The 14740-nt window shown below is 37.3% G+C and overlaps 1 protein-coding gene across 1 annotated transcript in view; it reads left to right on the top strand.

Moving 5' to 3' along the window:
* Positions 1-14740, top strand: part of NSD1 (nuclear receptor binding SET domain protein 1) — a 146319-nt gene that overhangs the window by 62726 nt on the left and 68853 nt on the right. The window contains exons 3-4 of the mRNA XM_049648612.1: positions 5893-6028; positions 14342-14510. Coding sequence (XP_049504569.1) covers positions 5893-6028; positions 14342-14510 — 305 coding nt within the window. The remainder of the gene's footprint in view (positions 1-5892; positions 6029-14341; positions 14511-14740) is intronic.

The following is a 14740-nucleotide window of genomic DNA, read 5'->3' as shown; positions in this document are numbered from 1 at the left end:
TAGGTTAGAAAAAGGTGAAATTCCAAAGTACAATTCACATAGCTCTTTACAGTGTAGTTCTTACTATAGCCTTTAAAACTGGGTATTTTAAATCAAGTTATTAAAAATATTTGCATTCTGGAATCAATAGAAGCAGTAGTAGACTGTTAGCAAATGTTGAGAATATTTTTAGTAACTAAAACAAAAAGTGAGTCCTTGAGTTGCAGTAAGTTCTGTAATTGCATCCCTAGGTCCTTATCTTAAGTTCTATATCAATGTATACTGTTAAAAAAGTTGCTTTAGAAGATATTGTTTGTGGGGTGCCTGGGTGGCTCAGTCGGTTAAGTGTCTGACTTCGGCTCAGGTCATGATCTCACGGTCCGTGGGTTCGAGCCCCGCGTCGGGCTCTGTGCTGACAGCTCAGAGCCTGGAGCCTGTTTCAGATTCTGTGTCTCCCTCTTTCTCTGACCCTCTCCTGTTCATGCTCTGTCTCAAAAATAAATAAGTGTTAAATTTTTTTTTTTTTTAAAAAGAAGATACTGTTTGTTGTACCAGTAGACATCCATGTATTGTACAGTTAAAATTTGTTAAGAGGCTAGATCTCCATTAAATGTCCTTACCAGAATAAAATTTTAAAAAGAGAAAAAAAGACCTTGTTCTATGAGTTAGCTGATTTTAAATAGTTGACTCAACTCTAAGTTTTGGATGTGCATGTAAGGATATTGATATCCAAGGATTATCTATGCTGTGGTAGCATTCAATAAACATTGAAATGGAACACAATTTAAGTCCTGTCCCATACATCCAGGCACATACCTGGACCACCTGAGCACATTTTATCTTAGAAATGTAATATAGTTTGGTGTGGACCTCTTCATGGAAATTTTATTAGTGAAAGTGTTTAAAGATCTCACCTGAAGTGTCTTTCAACCATAGCTTTTGGCTCAACAGCCAGTTCTTGATTGTGATTGAAGGAAATGCTTTAAAAATAGCAGTGACAGGGTTTTACAGGAAATTTTACTGTTGAAATGACATGTTGCTGTCCATGAAAGACTAGAAATGGAGATTTTGAACCTGTTGGTTTTTAGATTGATTTAAACACTTAAAAACAAGTTCTGGCCATATTCATTCAGTTGAAATTGGAAAAAATGTGTTGTATTAAAAAAAAAAAAACATGGTCTTTGGAATTAATCAGGTTTAATTTTAGGTCTTTACAGTTGTGATGTAACCTTTTCAATCCTCAGTTTCTTTTTTTTTTTTTTTTAACTTTTTTTTTCTTTTTTTAAAGAAAGAGAGAGAGAGAGACAGAGCATGAGCAGGGGAGGAGCAGAGAGAAAGGGAGACACAGACTTCAAAGCAGGCTCCAGGCTCTGAGCTATCAGCACAGAGCCCAATGTGGGGCTTGAACCTGCAGACCGCGAGATCATGACCTGGGCTGAAGTCAGATGCTTAACCAACTGAGCCACCCAGGCACCCCAATCCTCAGTTTCTTTATATGTAAAATGGAGACATTGCCATTTCATCATGTGAGGATTAAACAAGATTATGTGTATTGGTTTCTGGGGCTGACATAATAAAGTGCCCCAAACTGGGTGGCTTCAATAATAGAAATTTAATTGTCTCATGGTTCTGGAGGCTAGAAATTCAGTGTTAAGTTGTGGGCAAGGGTTGTTTTTTTCCTGAGTGTTGTCATATTTGTTCCAGGCCTCTCTTTAATGTCTAGTTACCTCAAGAGTTCCTTGGTTGGTGGAAGGATTTTTCCCTGTGTCTTCCATCATCTTCCCTCTGTGTGTGTCTGTCTCTGTTTCCAAATTTTTCCTTTTCATAAGGACACAGTTATTTTGGATTAAGAATCACCCTAATTGACCTCATCTTGATTATCTGCAAAGACTCTATTTCCAAATGAGGTCTTGTGGGGTATTGTGGGGCATACTTTTGGGTAAGCACAGTTCACTTCAGTAGTGTATATAAAAAGACTTAGAACCATTGTATTTTTTCCAACTGTACATATAGAGATATTAGGAAAAGCCATTCTGGAATGTGCCTGTCCTGCCTAAGTTCAGATGATATTTCTTCACTCTAGTCTTCCTTGATATTCTCCAAGTGTCTTGGCATCAGGAATTCATCCTTGTGTCTCTTTAAAAAAAAAATTTTTTTTAATGTTTATTTTTGAGAGAGAGGGAGACACAGAATCCAAAGCAGGCTCCAGGCTCTGAGCTGTCGGCACAGAGCCTGACATGGAGCTCAAACCCACAAACTGTGAGATCATGACCTGAGCTAATGTCAGATACTTAACCGACTGAGCCACCCAGGCGCTCCCCCCATCCTTGTGTCTCTTGTTCAGCTTTCTATTGTGGTTGTTAAGTAAGTTTGTATGCAGATAAATTATGGGTTTAACATTGGTTATTTGGAAGTTTTACTTTTCCAAGGTGAAATCTTTAAGCTCTTCTGAAGAGAAGGGTCATATTTTTCCTTATTATTTTCTCTGCTTCATGAATGCAGGCCTCTCTTTGGTCTGGAATCCTTGCCTGTGTCTAATTTTTTAGCTGTTAAAGTTAGTTGGATTTGGTTGTTATTGTCTGTGAATAATATAATATTAACAGTATGCATTTATATCGACGTTATTTTCCACTGTGTTTGCACACATTGTTTTATTTGGTTCTCGTGGTTAATCAGTTAAGATAGCATTAGAAAGAGGCTGGCTCGGTCAGTAGAGCATGCGACTTGATCTCAGCATTGTGAGTTTGAGCCCAATGTTGGAAGTAGAGATTACTTAAAAATAAAATCTTAAAAAAAAAAGAAAAAAAGAGCATGGGGGAAAATGAATGCTTCAAGTTTGTGACAATCTTTATCCATGATACCAATAATTTAATGAAACTTTTTTTTTTTTTTTTGAGATAGCACCTGCACACAAGTGAGGAAGGGGCAGACAGGCAGGGAGGGAGAATCTTAAGTAGGCTCCTCGCTCAGAGTGAGCCCAACTCTGGGCTCGATCCCACAACTGTGAGATCATGACTTGAGCCAAATGCAAGAGTTGGATGCTTAATTGACTGAGCCACCCAGGTGCCCCAATGGAACAATTTTTTGTGTTTCTCACTGACTTTGTTATTTTTTAAAATCATCATTATAGTTTCAGTGTAGTTTCTGAATGGTTACATTGTATGTGTGAGTGTGTGTTACATCTTCATTATTCCATAACTTTATCTGCACTTTGCATATTTCACTGAGTTGTCAGCATATTTCATTTAACAGGTCTCTTGTTGGATGTTAACTTTTTGTTGTCATAAATAGCTACTTGAAGTATTTTTCTACAATTCATTTACTTTTTGAGTTTTTCCTTTGGGTTACAATATTAGGCATAGAATTGTTTTCATTTTGATAGTTCATGGTAGAGCAGGTGTTTCTTGATTCTATAGCTTAGGAAACAGGCTGAATTAAGTGACTTGTTTAAGATGACATAATTTGTAATAGAGTCAGAAGACAGAACTCATTACTACTTTGTCTGGTTATGTGATTCAGCTTCTGGCTTTACCTAATACCACTTATGTTATGTTCCTTCCTTGCTATTAAAAGTATATTTTTGGGATGCCTGGGTGGCTCAGTCATTTGAGTGTCCAAATCTTGAATTTGGCTCAGTTCATGATCTCAGGGTTCCTGGGATCGGGCCCTGCACTGGGCTCTGTACTAACAGCACAGAGCCTTCTTCAGATTCTCTCTCTGCCTTTCCTCTACTCACATGTTCTTTCTGTCTTCCTCAAAAATAAACATTAAAAAAATGTTTTTTAAAAAATTGCTTGTTGAGATACGGTTGACATTTGAAGGCATGTGTTTTATGGCTATACTTCTGATAATATCACTTTTTTGAAGTAACATGAGGAAGACTGAACCAATATCATGTCATAGATTGATTATGGCTTAGTTTATCATAAAGCATATAATAGTCATAGGGTTTTATTGTTACTGGATGATAAGGCAGTGGTTGAGAGTTTCGGCTGTGGCATTGGACTAACCAGATTTGAATCCTGGCTCTGCCACTTGCTAAATAGCATATGACCATAGGCATGTAGTAAAATAAGAGTAGTAATACAGTATTTACCTTAAGAGAATTAAAAAATGTGTATCTAGCACATAGCAAACAAGTAAATGTTAGCTACTATTTTTAAAGTGATTTAGGACTTGAATAAATCAGCCAATATAATGTTTAGCAATGATTGCCAAATAAATGATCATAAATTATATGGGAACCTACTCAAATTGTAGTTTTTAGTACAGGCAAATAAAAAATTTGTTTTCCCATCCTGTCTTCGTATCTTGGTTTTAAAGTTTCAAAGTTTGAAAGCCAAGTTTCAAACCTTTTTTTCCTGATAACTTACAAACTAATAACAGGCAAAAATGGCCTTTTTTTTTCCTTTCAAAGCATAACATGTAGTCTGTCTTATTTCCCAGTAACTCTATACTTGTAGAACTAATCACAATATTTTCAATAAGGGCATTCCATGGGATTTAACTTCTGTCAAATTATTGTCAAGTTTATTTATTTTCAGAGACAGAGACAGGGTGAGCAGGGAAGGGGGAGAGAGACAGGGGGAGAGAATTCCAAGTAGGCTCTGCGCTGCCAGCACAGAGCCCAATGGAGGGCATGACCTGAGCCAAAATCAAGAGTTTGATGCTTAACCCACTGAGCCACCCAGGCAGCCCTGAAAACAGAGTCTTAAAGTTGAATTGGTAACTTACAAGTCATTGGATTGAGCTCAGTTCTTTGATTTCCTTGAGGTGGAGTATTATTCATTTGAATACTCAATTTATTTGAATGATTTCAGTCAGTTCATTTAGCATACTCTTTATTGAATGCTTAATTCATTTTAGGCATTAAGGAGGGAAGATTGAGTCTGGAGGAGGAGCTCACCAAACCTTTTTCAAGACATGGCACTTTCAGAAATTTGTATGCCTCCTTGAAGTAAATGGGAGAGGTTGGTCTTTGTCCAAGTACCCTAGGAGCTTCTTTTGGCTACCTAGGAATATCTCAGTACACTTACAACTCCTTTGGTGTTGTGGGAAGCTCAGTCCTACTGAACACAAAGCTGTCTTCATCTTAAGCAAGAGGTCTGCTTATGGTGTGTTAAAGGCACAGGCATGGGTTTAGAGCTTAGATGGAGGATGTTGGATTGAAGATAAATTAGGCATATTATTTTTGGAGAAAAGATGCAGCTAGAGTCTCTACATTAGACAAGTCCAAGAAGCTTGATTTGTATTCTTTTTATTCTACATGAATGGTGTTCCTTGGAGTTGTGCAGTATACCGTTCTGCAGGTCCAAAGTCTGGGTCAGTTGCATTGACACTGCTAGAGCTTAGCCTGTAGCATTCAGGATTATTTCATTAGAGCCATTATTGTTATGTAATTAATAGGAATGTGTATGTTTGAGAAGGATGTCAAATATAACCTGCAGAAGGGATCATAGTCTTCCTGCCTCCCCCCCCCCCATTTTATTGACATATAATTGACATGTATTTGGGACAACATAGTCCCTTGATATTATTTCTAAATTCTTTTTATAATCTTCCCGCTCTCACCTAGCCATGTTGTGATGCAAAGACTAGGGCAAAAACATCTTCTAGGAATGATTCTGTGTCTTTTTTCAGTTTTTAGGTTTTTATAGTTCAAAATAATTACTTTTTTTCTTTATGAATGTAGGTAGATTACTTATATAAAATAAATATAAGTTGAGAGCTGCTACTGTATAAAGGGCTGTGTTATGAACAATTAAGACAATTTAGTTCTTTGTAATTGCTGTTAAGCTGGGCATTTTCATCTAGAATTCTGTGCATTGCTTTCTCAGAAGGCTAATAGTAAAATAGTACACCATTTCAAAGGTTTTGATTCTTACTGATGACCCATGTTTTGTCTGTCTAAAGTGTCAACCCAAGAAAAAGTCTACGCCATTGAAGTATGAAGTTGGAGATCTCATCTGGGCAAAATTCAAGAGACGCCCATGGTGGCCCTGCAGGATTTGTTCTGATCCATTGATTAACACACATTCAAAAATGAAAGGTAATAGTAGTTGATTATATGTTATAAAATACAGTATGGAATAAAAAATTTGTAGCTATCTTTAGTAATACTCCATTTTTACCTTTGAGTATTTTGTGGATGAATTGTTATTAATATATTTTACCTTTTTGAATTTTTTAAAAGTTTTAGTTTATGATTTAAAAATTCAGTTATTCCATTTATAGATGCCAGGAAAATGTTAGGTTTGTTACCTAAAGTTACACATTGTCACTTTGAGAATCTACCTCAGTCTTTAGGTTTGTATCTTTGCTGTTAAGTTTTCAAGCTGAAACAATTATAATGAAGGCTTATGAATTATTTTGAATTTTAAAATCTTGATTTAGAGTATTCCCTTTAATTACTGTACTTTGTTTCTTATTTGCCCTGTTTGAATATCAGATATCTTTTTTTTTTTTTTAATGTTCATTCTTGAGAGAGAGGGGACACAGAATCTGAAGCAGGCTCCAGGCTCTGAGCTTTCAGCACAGAGCCCAGTGTGGCACCTCAAAATCATGAGCCGTGAGATGAAGTCAGATCCTTAACTGACTGAGCCACCCAGGCGCCCCATGAATATCAGTATCTTTAAAATAATGTAAGGTGGGGGCCAAAACTTGATCTTAAGCTGCCTTTTTTCTGTTAAGATGTTCTGTGATTTAATTTTAATTTTAATATATGTGTATTTTAGTTTTTGCATAGGTCATATATTCACAATATTTAAAAAATCAACTCCCTCCTTTTCTCTGATCTGCTGTTTCAAAAAGAGTAACCAGTTGTTTTTAATATTTCTTTCTATAAATCCAAGTATATATTCTCATCTTTATTCTAACACAAATGTAGCACTTTTGTTGTTGTTGTTGTTCATGTTCTACAGCGTACTTTTTTTGCTTGTTAGAGGTTTTCCATGTTAGTGCATTGAAGACTGTCTTTTTTAATTTTTAGATTTTTAAATGTTTATTTTTGCGAGAGAGAGCGAGCCAGCGTGCGTGCGAGAGCTAGCGCTAGCTGGGGAGGGGCAGAGAGAGGGAGATACAGAATCTAAAAGCAGGCTCCAGACACTGAGCTGTCAGCACAGAGCTCAATGCAGGGCTCAAACTCATGAACCACGAGATCGCATGAACTGTGAGATCATGACATGAGCCAAAGTTGGACACTTAACTCACTGAGCCACCCAGGCACCCCAGTTTTCTCTCTCTCTTTTTTAACAGCTGCATAGTTTTCCACTTTTTGAATATGCTGTACTTTATATAACCATTTTCCTGTTGATGGACGTTTAGGTTGTTTCTGATCTTGTGTTGTAAAGCCTATACATGCATATTTACATACATATGTACATAACATAAATGTGTCTCTGCACACACAACAGTGTAAAGAATAACTTCCACATATGCATGTCTGTCTGTAGGATGATTTACCAAAAGTAGGATTAATTGCAGGATTTGATTTTATATTTTGAATATTGAGGTATACCTAAAGAGCTTTATAGGTTTTTTGTTTTATTCATCTGTAAATCTAAAGTCTAAATCTAAAGTCTAAAGACCTACTGTTTTTTGTTTTATTCATCTGAATTTTTAAAAGTATTTATTTTGAGAGAGAGAGAGCAGGAGAGGGGCAGAGAGAAACAAAGAATCCCAAGCAGGCTCTACACTGTCAGCGCACAGCCTGACATGGGCTCAAACTCGTGAACTGCGAGATCATGACCCCAGCTGAAATCAAGAGTTGGATCTTTAACCAACACCCCCAGGCAGCCCAGCTCACTGTTTTTTAAATATCTTATTCTTTGTGGGTTGTTTGGACATTTAAGTACTACTAGTAGAAAATTATTTTATTCCTCCCCCTCTGCTCTTACTTGTTGTACTATGCTATGCACCCTAATTGGGTCCATGCCATTTATTCAACAATTTCTAGCTATATTGTACAGTTAGTGTGCTAGGTATTGTGATCCATTAATGGGCAAAACATCAGTCCTGCTTGCCCTTTTATGTAATTAGAGTCCAGTTAAAGAGATAAGATAACAACAAATAATCAGGCAAATAATTACTTAACTGAGAAGTGTGTCCAAACTGGTGTACAATTAGTGATATAGCAGGGGTACCTAATTTGGACTTGTGGTGCAGGATATTCAGAGGCAGTTATGTTAGTAAAGTTATCTTTGATCTGAGACTTGAGAGGATGAGTTGGCATTAACTAGGAAAAGAAGGAGATGATGGTTCCAGGCACAGAAAATAATGTGTACTCTGGCTTTGAGTGGTCTTCCACCCATAGAGTGATGGAAGGTGGCACAGTATGAAGCTGGGAAAGTTGATATGAGTCAAATCATGTAGCATCTTTTAGACTTGACTTAAAATTTTTAACTTTATTCTTAATTTTTTTTTTTAATGTTTATTTATTTTTGAGAGAGAAAGAGACAGAGTGTAATCGGGGAAGGGGCAGAGAGAGGGAGATACAGAATCTGAAGCAGGCTCCAGGCTCCAAGTTGTCAGCACAGAGCCTGACGCGGGTCTCAAACTCACGAACCGGGAGATCATGACCCGAGCTGAAGTCGGATGCTCAACCGACTAAGCCACTCAGGCATTCCTGTACTTTATTCTTATAACAGTGTGATGCCATTAAAGGGCTATGAGCAGAAGATGATGTGATTTGATATGTGTTTTGTAAACTTTTCTCTGACTGCAGTATAGAAAATGGATTGGAAGAGGTTATAAATAAGTAAGAGCAAATTGCTAAAAGGGTCATTGCAGTGATTATGGTGAGGCGAATATGGTGAATAGAGAATAAAGAACAACTTAGGAGATAAATCTATATGATTTGGTAATGGATGGGTAATGAGGAGTGAGGGAGAATAAAGTCTTGAGGTTTCTGTATCTTTGGATGGCTCCCAAGATTTTATCTTCACCAGTACATCAGTAAGTGGTGCCATTTAGTGAGAACACTGAAACATCCATAAGGTGACATCTGCTTGTTGTTGTTAACTGAAGCCATGAACAAGGCATGGAGGAGATGGCTTGTGACAAAATGTACAGTGAAAAATAGGGTGGCTTTGCGGAAGCCATTATTTGAGGCCTGTATGTAGCTACTAAGCTTGGAAGAGAGATGGAGGAAAAATCAGAGATGGAAGCGGAAATCCAGGATTATTTGGTATGTGGTACTGGTGACTAGTATGTTTTACAAAGGAAGATGTGATTGATTTGGTTGAACTTTGCCTGGAGAGCAAATAAAATGTCCATTAGGTGTAAGGGGGTTGGAGATCAGTGGTGTTTTTGGCGTTATGTTGTGGCTGAAGTTAGATTAGACTGGAAATGGAGACAAAGGTAGAGAAGTGGAGATGCGACAGGTAGAAAGATATATGGGGTCCAGAAGAATTGCTAAAAATGGGGATGATCATGTTAGTAGTGCTGATGAGAAGAGTCCTGGAGATAGAGGGTATTGACAGTTGTAAGGGATCAAAGACAGGATCGTAACAGGATTTTGGGAAAAGAGAGAGGTAGATGGCATTTGTATCACAGTGAGAAATTGGCCTCGGTGGGAGGAGAGGTAGCATCCTTAACACTAGGGGAGGGCAAGGGTGCAGTGACTGGAGGTTTGGTGTAGTATACTTGAGGATTCCTGTCCGGCCTGTTTCTCGTGAGTCAAGAATGTGATCACACCAGACAGCAGGTGCCATTACTGACTGGAAAATACCATGTTTTATTTTTGCACTATAAAAAGGTTAAAACTCTTAAATTCAAGACAGCTTCCTATTGACAAAATGACAAAACATGTTAAAATGGATCTATTTAACCTTACAGCTAGTTATCTCATAATACGTCCCCCCCCCCCTTTTTTTTTTTTGGTAATTTTTACTTTTGTTTTCATTTCCCTATATTTATGGCGAGCTGTAGTCAGCCAAGTTCTGGAATCCTAATTATTACTCTTAGTAGTTAACGCTCCATTTTTCTTTGAACATGCTCTTTTTTTTATTTTTTATTTTTTGCTTGTCTCCTTCATAACACATCAACTGGTGGAATCACCAGTCTTGCCATTGACGCTGCCTAGTAATAGGACATTTTGGATAGACTGCTGTCAAAGTTACCTGTTTCCCACCACACTGAAACTATGACCAATATTAATGTCTGACTGTTTTGTAGTGGTATAATTTCCCCTTCCTACCTTTTATTTTGAATATTTCAAACCTATAGACAAATTGAAGAATAGCACAATGAACACCCATATACACTTTACTTGGGCTCAACAGTTACTACTTTGTATCACTTTTTAGTTGATACCAGTGAAAAATTAAAAATTGTACTTCAGTGTTCATATTATTGTGCTCATTCATGTTTATTGTTTTCTTAGCAAAGCCAAATGTTTCAAATGGTATTAGAAAAACCCACATTTTTTTTTTAAAGCTTTTTTATTTATTTTGAGGGACAGAGCGAGCGAGAGAGAGAATGAGCAGGAGAGGGGCAGAGAGATGGAGAAACAAAATCCTATGCAGGCTCTGCACTGTCAGCTTAGAGCCTGACACAGGGCTCAACTCATGAACCCGTGAGATCATGACGTGAGCTGAAATCTGGAGTTGGTTGCTTAACCGACTAAGTCACCCAGGTGCCCCAGAAAACCCAAATTTTTATAAAATCACTTTTAGAAGTCATTGTTTACTTATGTTATATACAGTGCATATGATTAAAAAAGTCAAGTGGTTAATTTTGTAAGCCTTGTTTAGAAAAGTCTGCTCTTTCTATACCCTCTCTTTAAGCTTTAACTGTCAGCTGGATCTTTTGAAAGTTAATTTCTGTATCTCAAAGTTCCTTCTGGATTACTTTTTACTTCTCACTATAGAAGTTGTGGATTAGTCATTTTAATCCTTGCTTTGGGCCTTAACCTCTCACCAACCTCCAGCATCCTGCTATCTTACCTGTTATAATTTTGGTTAGGAATTTAGTGTGTATGTTATCATGTTAACAGTATACACAGCTTAGCCATGTAATGTCCTGTGCTTACTTTACCCTCACAACCTTTTGATTTTTCTGCAGTTATATGTGTGTGTGTGTGTGTGTGTGTGTGTGTGTGTGTGTGTGTGTTGGTGACGGAGAGGGTTCTTAGTCTTTTATATATTTATTATGAATTCATAGTAAAACTCTCCTAGTTTTAATTTTTTCCACGTGATCTGATACATTGGTTGTCATTTTCATCATCTTTTGGAAACCTCACCTAGAGCCTTAGGCTGTTGACCCTTGAACAACAGAGATTTGAAATGTTTGGGTCCTTATGTAATCTTTTACACACAGATGTTTTTCAGTAAATATACTATAGTACTGTAAATTTATTTTGTCTTCCTTATGGATTTTCTCTCTCTTTTAATGTTTATTTATTTTGAAGGAGAGAGTGGGGGAGGGGCAGAGACAGAGGGGGAGAGAGAGAATCCTAAGCAGGCTCAGCACTGTCAGCACAGAGTTTAATGTGGGGCTCCATCCCATGAACTGTGAGATCATGACCTGAGCCAAAACCAAGAGTCGATGCTTAACTGACTGAGCCACTCAGGTGCCCGATGATCTCTACTTTTTCTTTTTTTTAAATGTTTATTCATGTTTGAGAGAGAGAGCGTGAGTGGGGGAGGAGCAGAGAGAGAGAGAGAGAGAGACAGACAGACAGAATCCCAGCTGTCATCACAGAGCCCAACATGGGGCTTGAACTCACAGACCACGAGATCATGATCTGAGCCGAAGTCAGACTGACTGAGCCACTCAGGGGCCCCTGATCTCTGCTTTTTTAAAAAGTGAATGTTTATGGTATTGCAATTCTCATGTTCTTTTACCATAATCTGTTTGTATATCTCTTAACCCACCAGGCCCTGAGTTTTCTTTTTTTGTCCTCTTTACAGTTCTGGCACATTATAATGTGTTGTTTGAATTTACTTGTTTATATGGGAGAATTATTTACTTCTCGGTTGACTTTCTGAACTCATATATAGGTACATATATGTCTTATCAATTTTTAAAAATATTTTTTAATGTTTATTTATTTTTGAAAGAGAGAGAGAGACACAGAGCATTGAGCAGGGGAGGGGCAGAGAGAGAGGGATACACAGAATCTGAAGCAGGCTCCAGGCTCTGAGCTGTCAGCGCAGAGCCCATTGCAGGTCTCCAACTCATTAACTGCGAGGTTGTGACCTGAGCCAAAGTCAGATGCTTAACCGACTGAGCCACCCAGGCACCCAGTATCTTACCAGTTTTTTATTTTATTTTTTTATTTTATGTTATTTTATGTTATTTTTTAAAATGTTTATTTATTTTTGAGAGACAGCGCGCGAGTGAGCACGAGTGGGGGAAGGGCAGAGAGAGAGACAGAATCCAAAGCAGGCTCCAGGCTCTAGGCTCTGAGCTGCCAGCAGAGCCCCAAGCAGGGCTTGAACTCACAGACAACGAGATCTTAACCTGAGCCAAAGTCGGACGTTCAACTGACTAAGCCACCCAGGTGCCCCTCTTACCAGGTTTTTAAAAATGTTGTTTTAGAGAGGGAGGGAGAGAGAGAGAGAGAGAGAGAGCATGAGAGAGCACAAGTTGGGGAGGGGCAGAGAGAGGGAAACAATCTGAAGCAGGCCCCAGGCTCTGAGCTGTCAGCACAGAGCCCGATGTGGGGCTCGAACCCATGAACTCATGAATGTGGGGCTGAGCTTAACCAGCTGAGCCACCTAGGCACCCCTATATCTTACCAATTTTAATCCCCCTTTATAGGTGGTTTCTATTCAAAGGATTTAATTTAGCAGGTAGAGACTATAAGGAGTTTAACCTTTTTCATAGAATTGTTTTTGAAATGGACTAAAAAACAAAATTTGACCATGTAATTTTTTTATTAAGCTATATATATATAGAAACGCAGGCATTGCAACTAAAGTTTATGAGAGCTCATAGATACTCTTCATTCTTTGGTTATGTAGCTTTGAAATTAGCATTTATAAAAAAGTTGCCATTGAAATTTACTTGACATTTTGGCTCTTCCAGTTACTATGGAGACCTTAGTTTTGTTCTAAAGTTCAGTTTATAAATTTCCTCTCCCTTTCTTTCTTCTTTCCTTTTTCCTTTTCTTCTCTTTTTGTTTTTCCTTTCTTCTTCTCTTCTCGCTCCTTCTCCCTCTGTTTGTTCTTTCTTTTCCTTTCCTTTCCTTTCCTTCCTTCCTTCCTTCCTTCCTTCTCTATTCTGAAGGAAGTAGGCTTTTCCTTGTTTTTTATTGAAAGAGATGTTTGTATTTTTTGTGTTTTAAAAAATGGTTAAGGGAATTAGTTGTGAGTTCCTGTATAAATGAATTTGTATATTAGATGATTTCCTTTTCTAAAAAGAGACAAATCATTATACCTTGTATAGTCCTGGTATATTTCTTTTGTGAGATTTTTTACTGCTATGAAAAATGCCAAAATGCTAAGTATGGATGGAAGATACATATACTAGGTAAATTTGCTTATAATCTTTTCTGAACGAGATCTGTATTTTTGTTGTTGTTAATTGTATGCTTAGAATTTTGGACAACTAAGAAACTAGAATAAACTAGAAACTAGAATAACTGGATATATTTTTATTTTTATTGCTCTTGGGCTTTTTTTTTCTTTTTAATTTCAGTATTTTGAAGTATCAAGTTCTGCTTTCTCTGTAAAGCCAGTGTTTCACTCTGAATTTGCCTTCTCTGAAGTTATTTACTTACTGTGTCTATAAAATGGGGATTGTACTACTTATTTCTTAGAGTTGGTTGTTGTGAGGACTAAGACTCTATGCAAAGTACCTAGTGTAAATGAGTGCCTGGTCAAGAGTATCCATTCCATAAATGTTAGCATATCATATGTGGCATAGTGTTGAAGAATTTTTTTTCCCCCTCCATTATATTTTAGCAAAGTGTTTTAAAGTTTGTTTGGTGGTTAGTTCTTACTAATTATTTTATTTCTGGTGCTGAGTCTTATTAAATGCCCTTTGTATTTTCTGGTAACAAGGGTATAAGACTTTTATAGATTGTTGGTAGTGGGAACTTGGTTCCTATATTAATTTGTTCTATGATTAACAACTAATCCATCTCTCACAGGTTTGGAATATATAGTATATCAGCTGACCAAGCTATTGAAGTTCTTTCAGAAACTCTTGGGCATTTTCTTGTCACGTGAATTGAAATATTTAAAATTTTCCTTCTTTCTGACCTGTCTTAGAGTTGATTGTTGTATAGGTTTTCTAACACTTTTTCTTCTTCTTTTTTTAAAATAGAGATTTCTTTGGCAATAATTGCATGGCGCTTCTCTTGATGATGAACAGTCATCCTTTTAAAGTAATGACACTGGTTCTTATCTTTATCTAGTTTCAAACCGGAGGCCCTATCGACAGTACTACGTGGAGGCTTTTGGGGACCCTTCAGAGAGAGCCTGGGTGGCTGGAAAAGCAATCGTCATGTTTGAAGGCAGACATCAATTTGAAGAGCTACCTGTTCTTAGGAGAAGAGGAAAGCAGAAAGAAAAAGGATATAGGCATAAGGAAAAAAAAAAAAAAAAAAAAAAAAAGCCTCTCAAACTGTCTTTTTTGTGGTGGGCAGGGAGAAGGCAAGGAAGAAGTATTATATTTTGAAATATAAGTTCTTTCCTTTGGTAATCGGATATTTGTGAGAAAATAGCTGAAAACAGTAATTTTTGCAGGCATGAAATAGGGCTAGCCTTCCAAATATTTATACTTGATTTTTTTGAGAAAGGATTTCAGATAACTG

Source organism: Panthera uncia (genome assembly GCF_023721935.1).
Source record: "Panthera uncia isolate 11264 chromosome A1 unlocalized genomic scaffold, Puncia_PCG_1.0 HiC_scaffold_17, whole genome shotgun sequence".
Taxonomy (NCBI): Eukaryota; Metazoa; Chordata; class Mammalia; order Carnivora; family Felidae; genus Panthera; species Panthera uncia.
The sequence above is the reverse complement of the archived record's forward strand: the minus strand, read 5'-3'. Positions and strand labels throughout refer to the sequence as shown.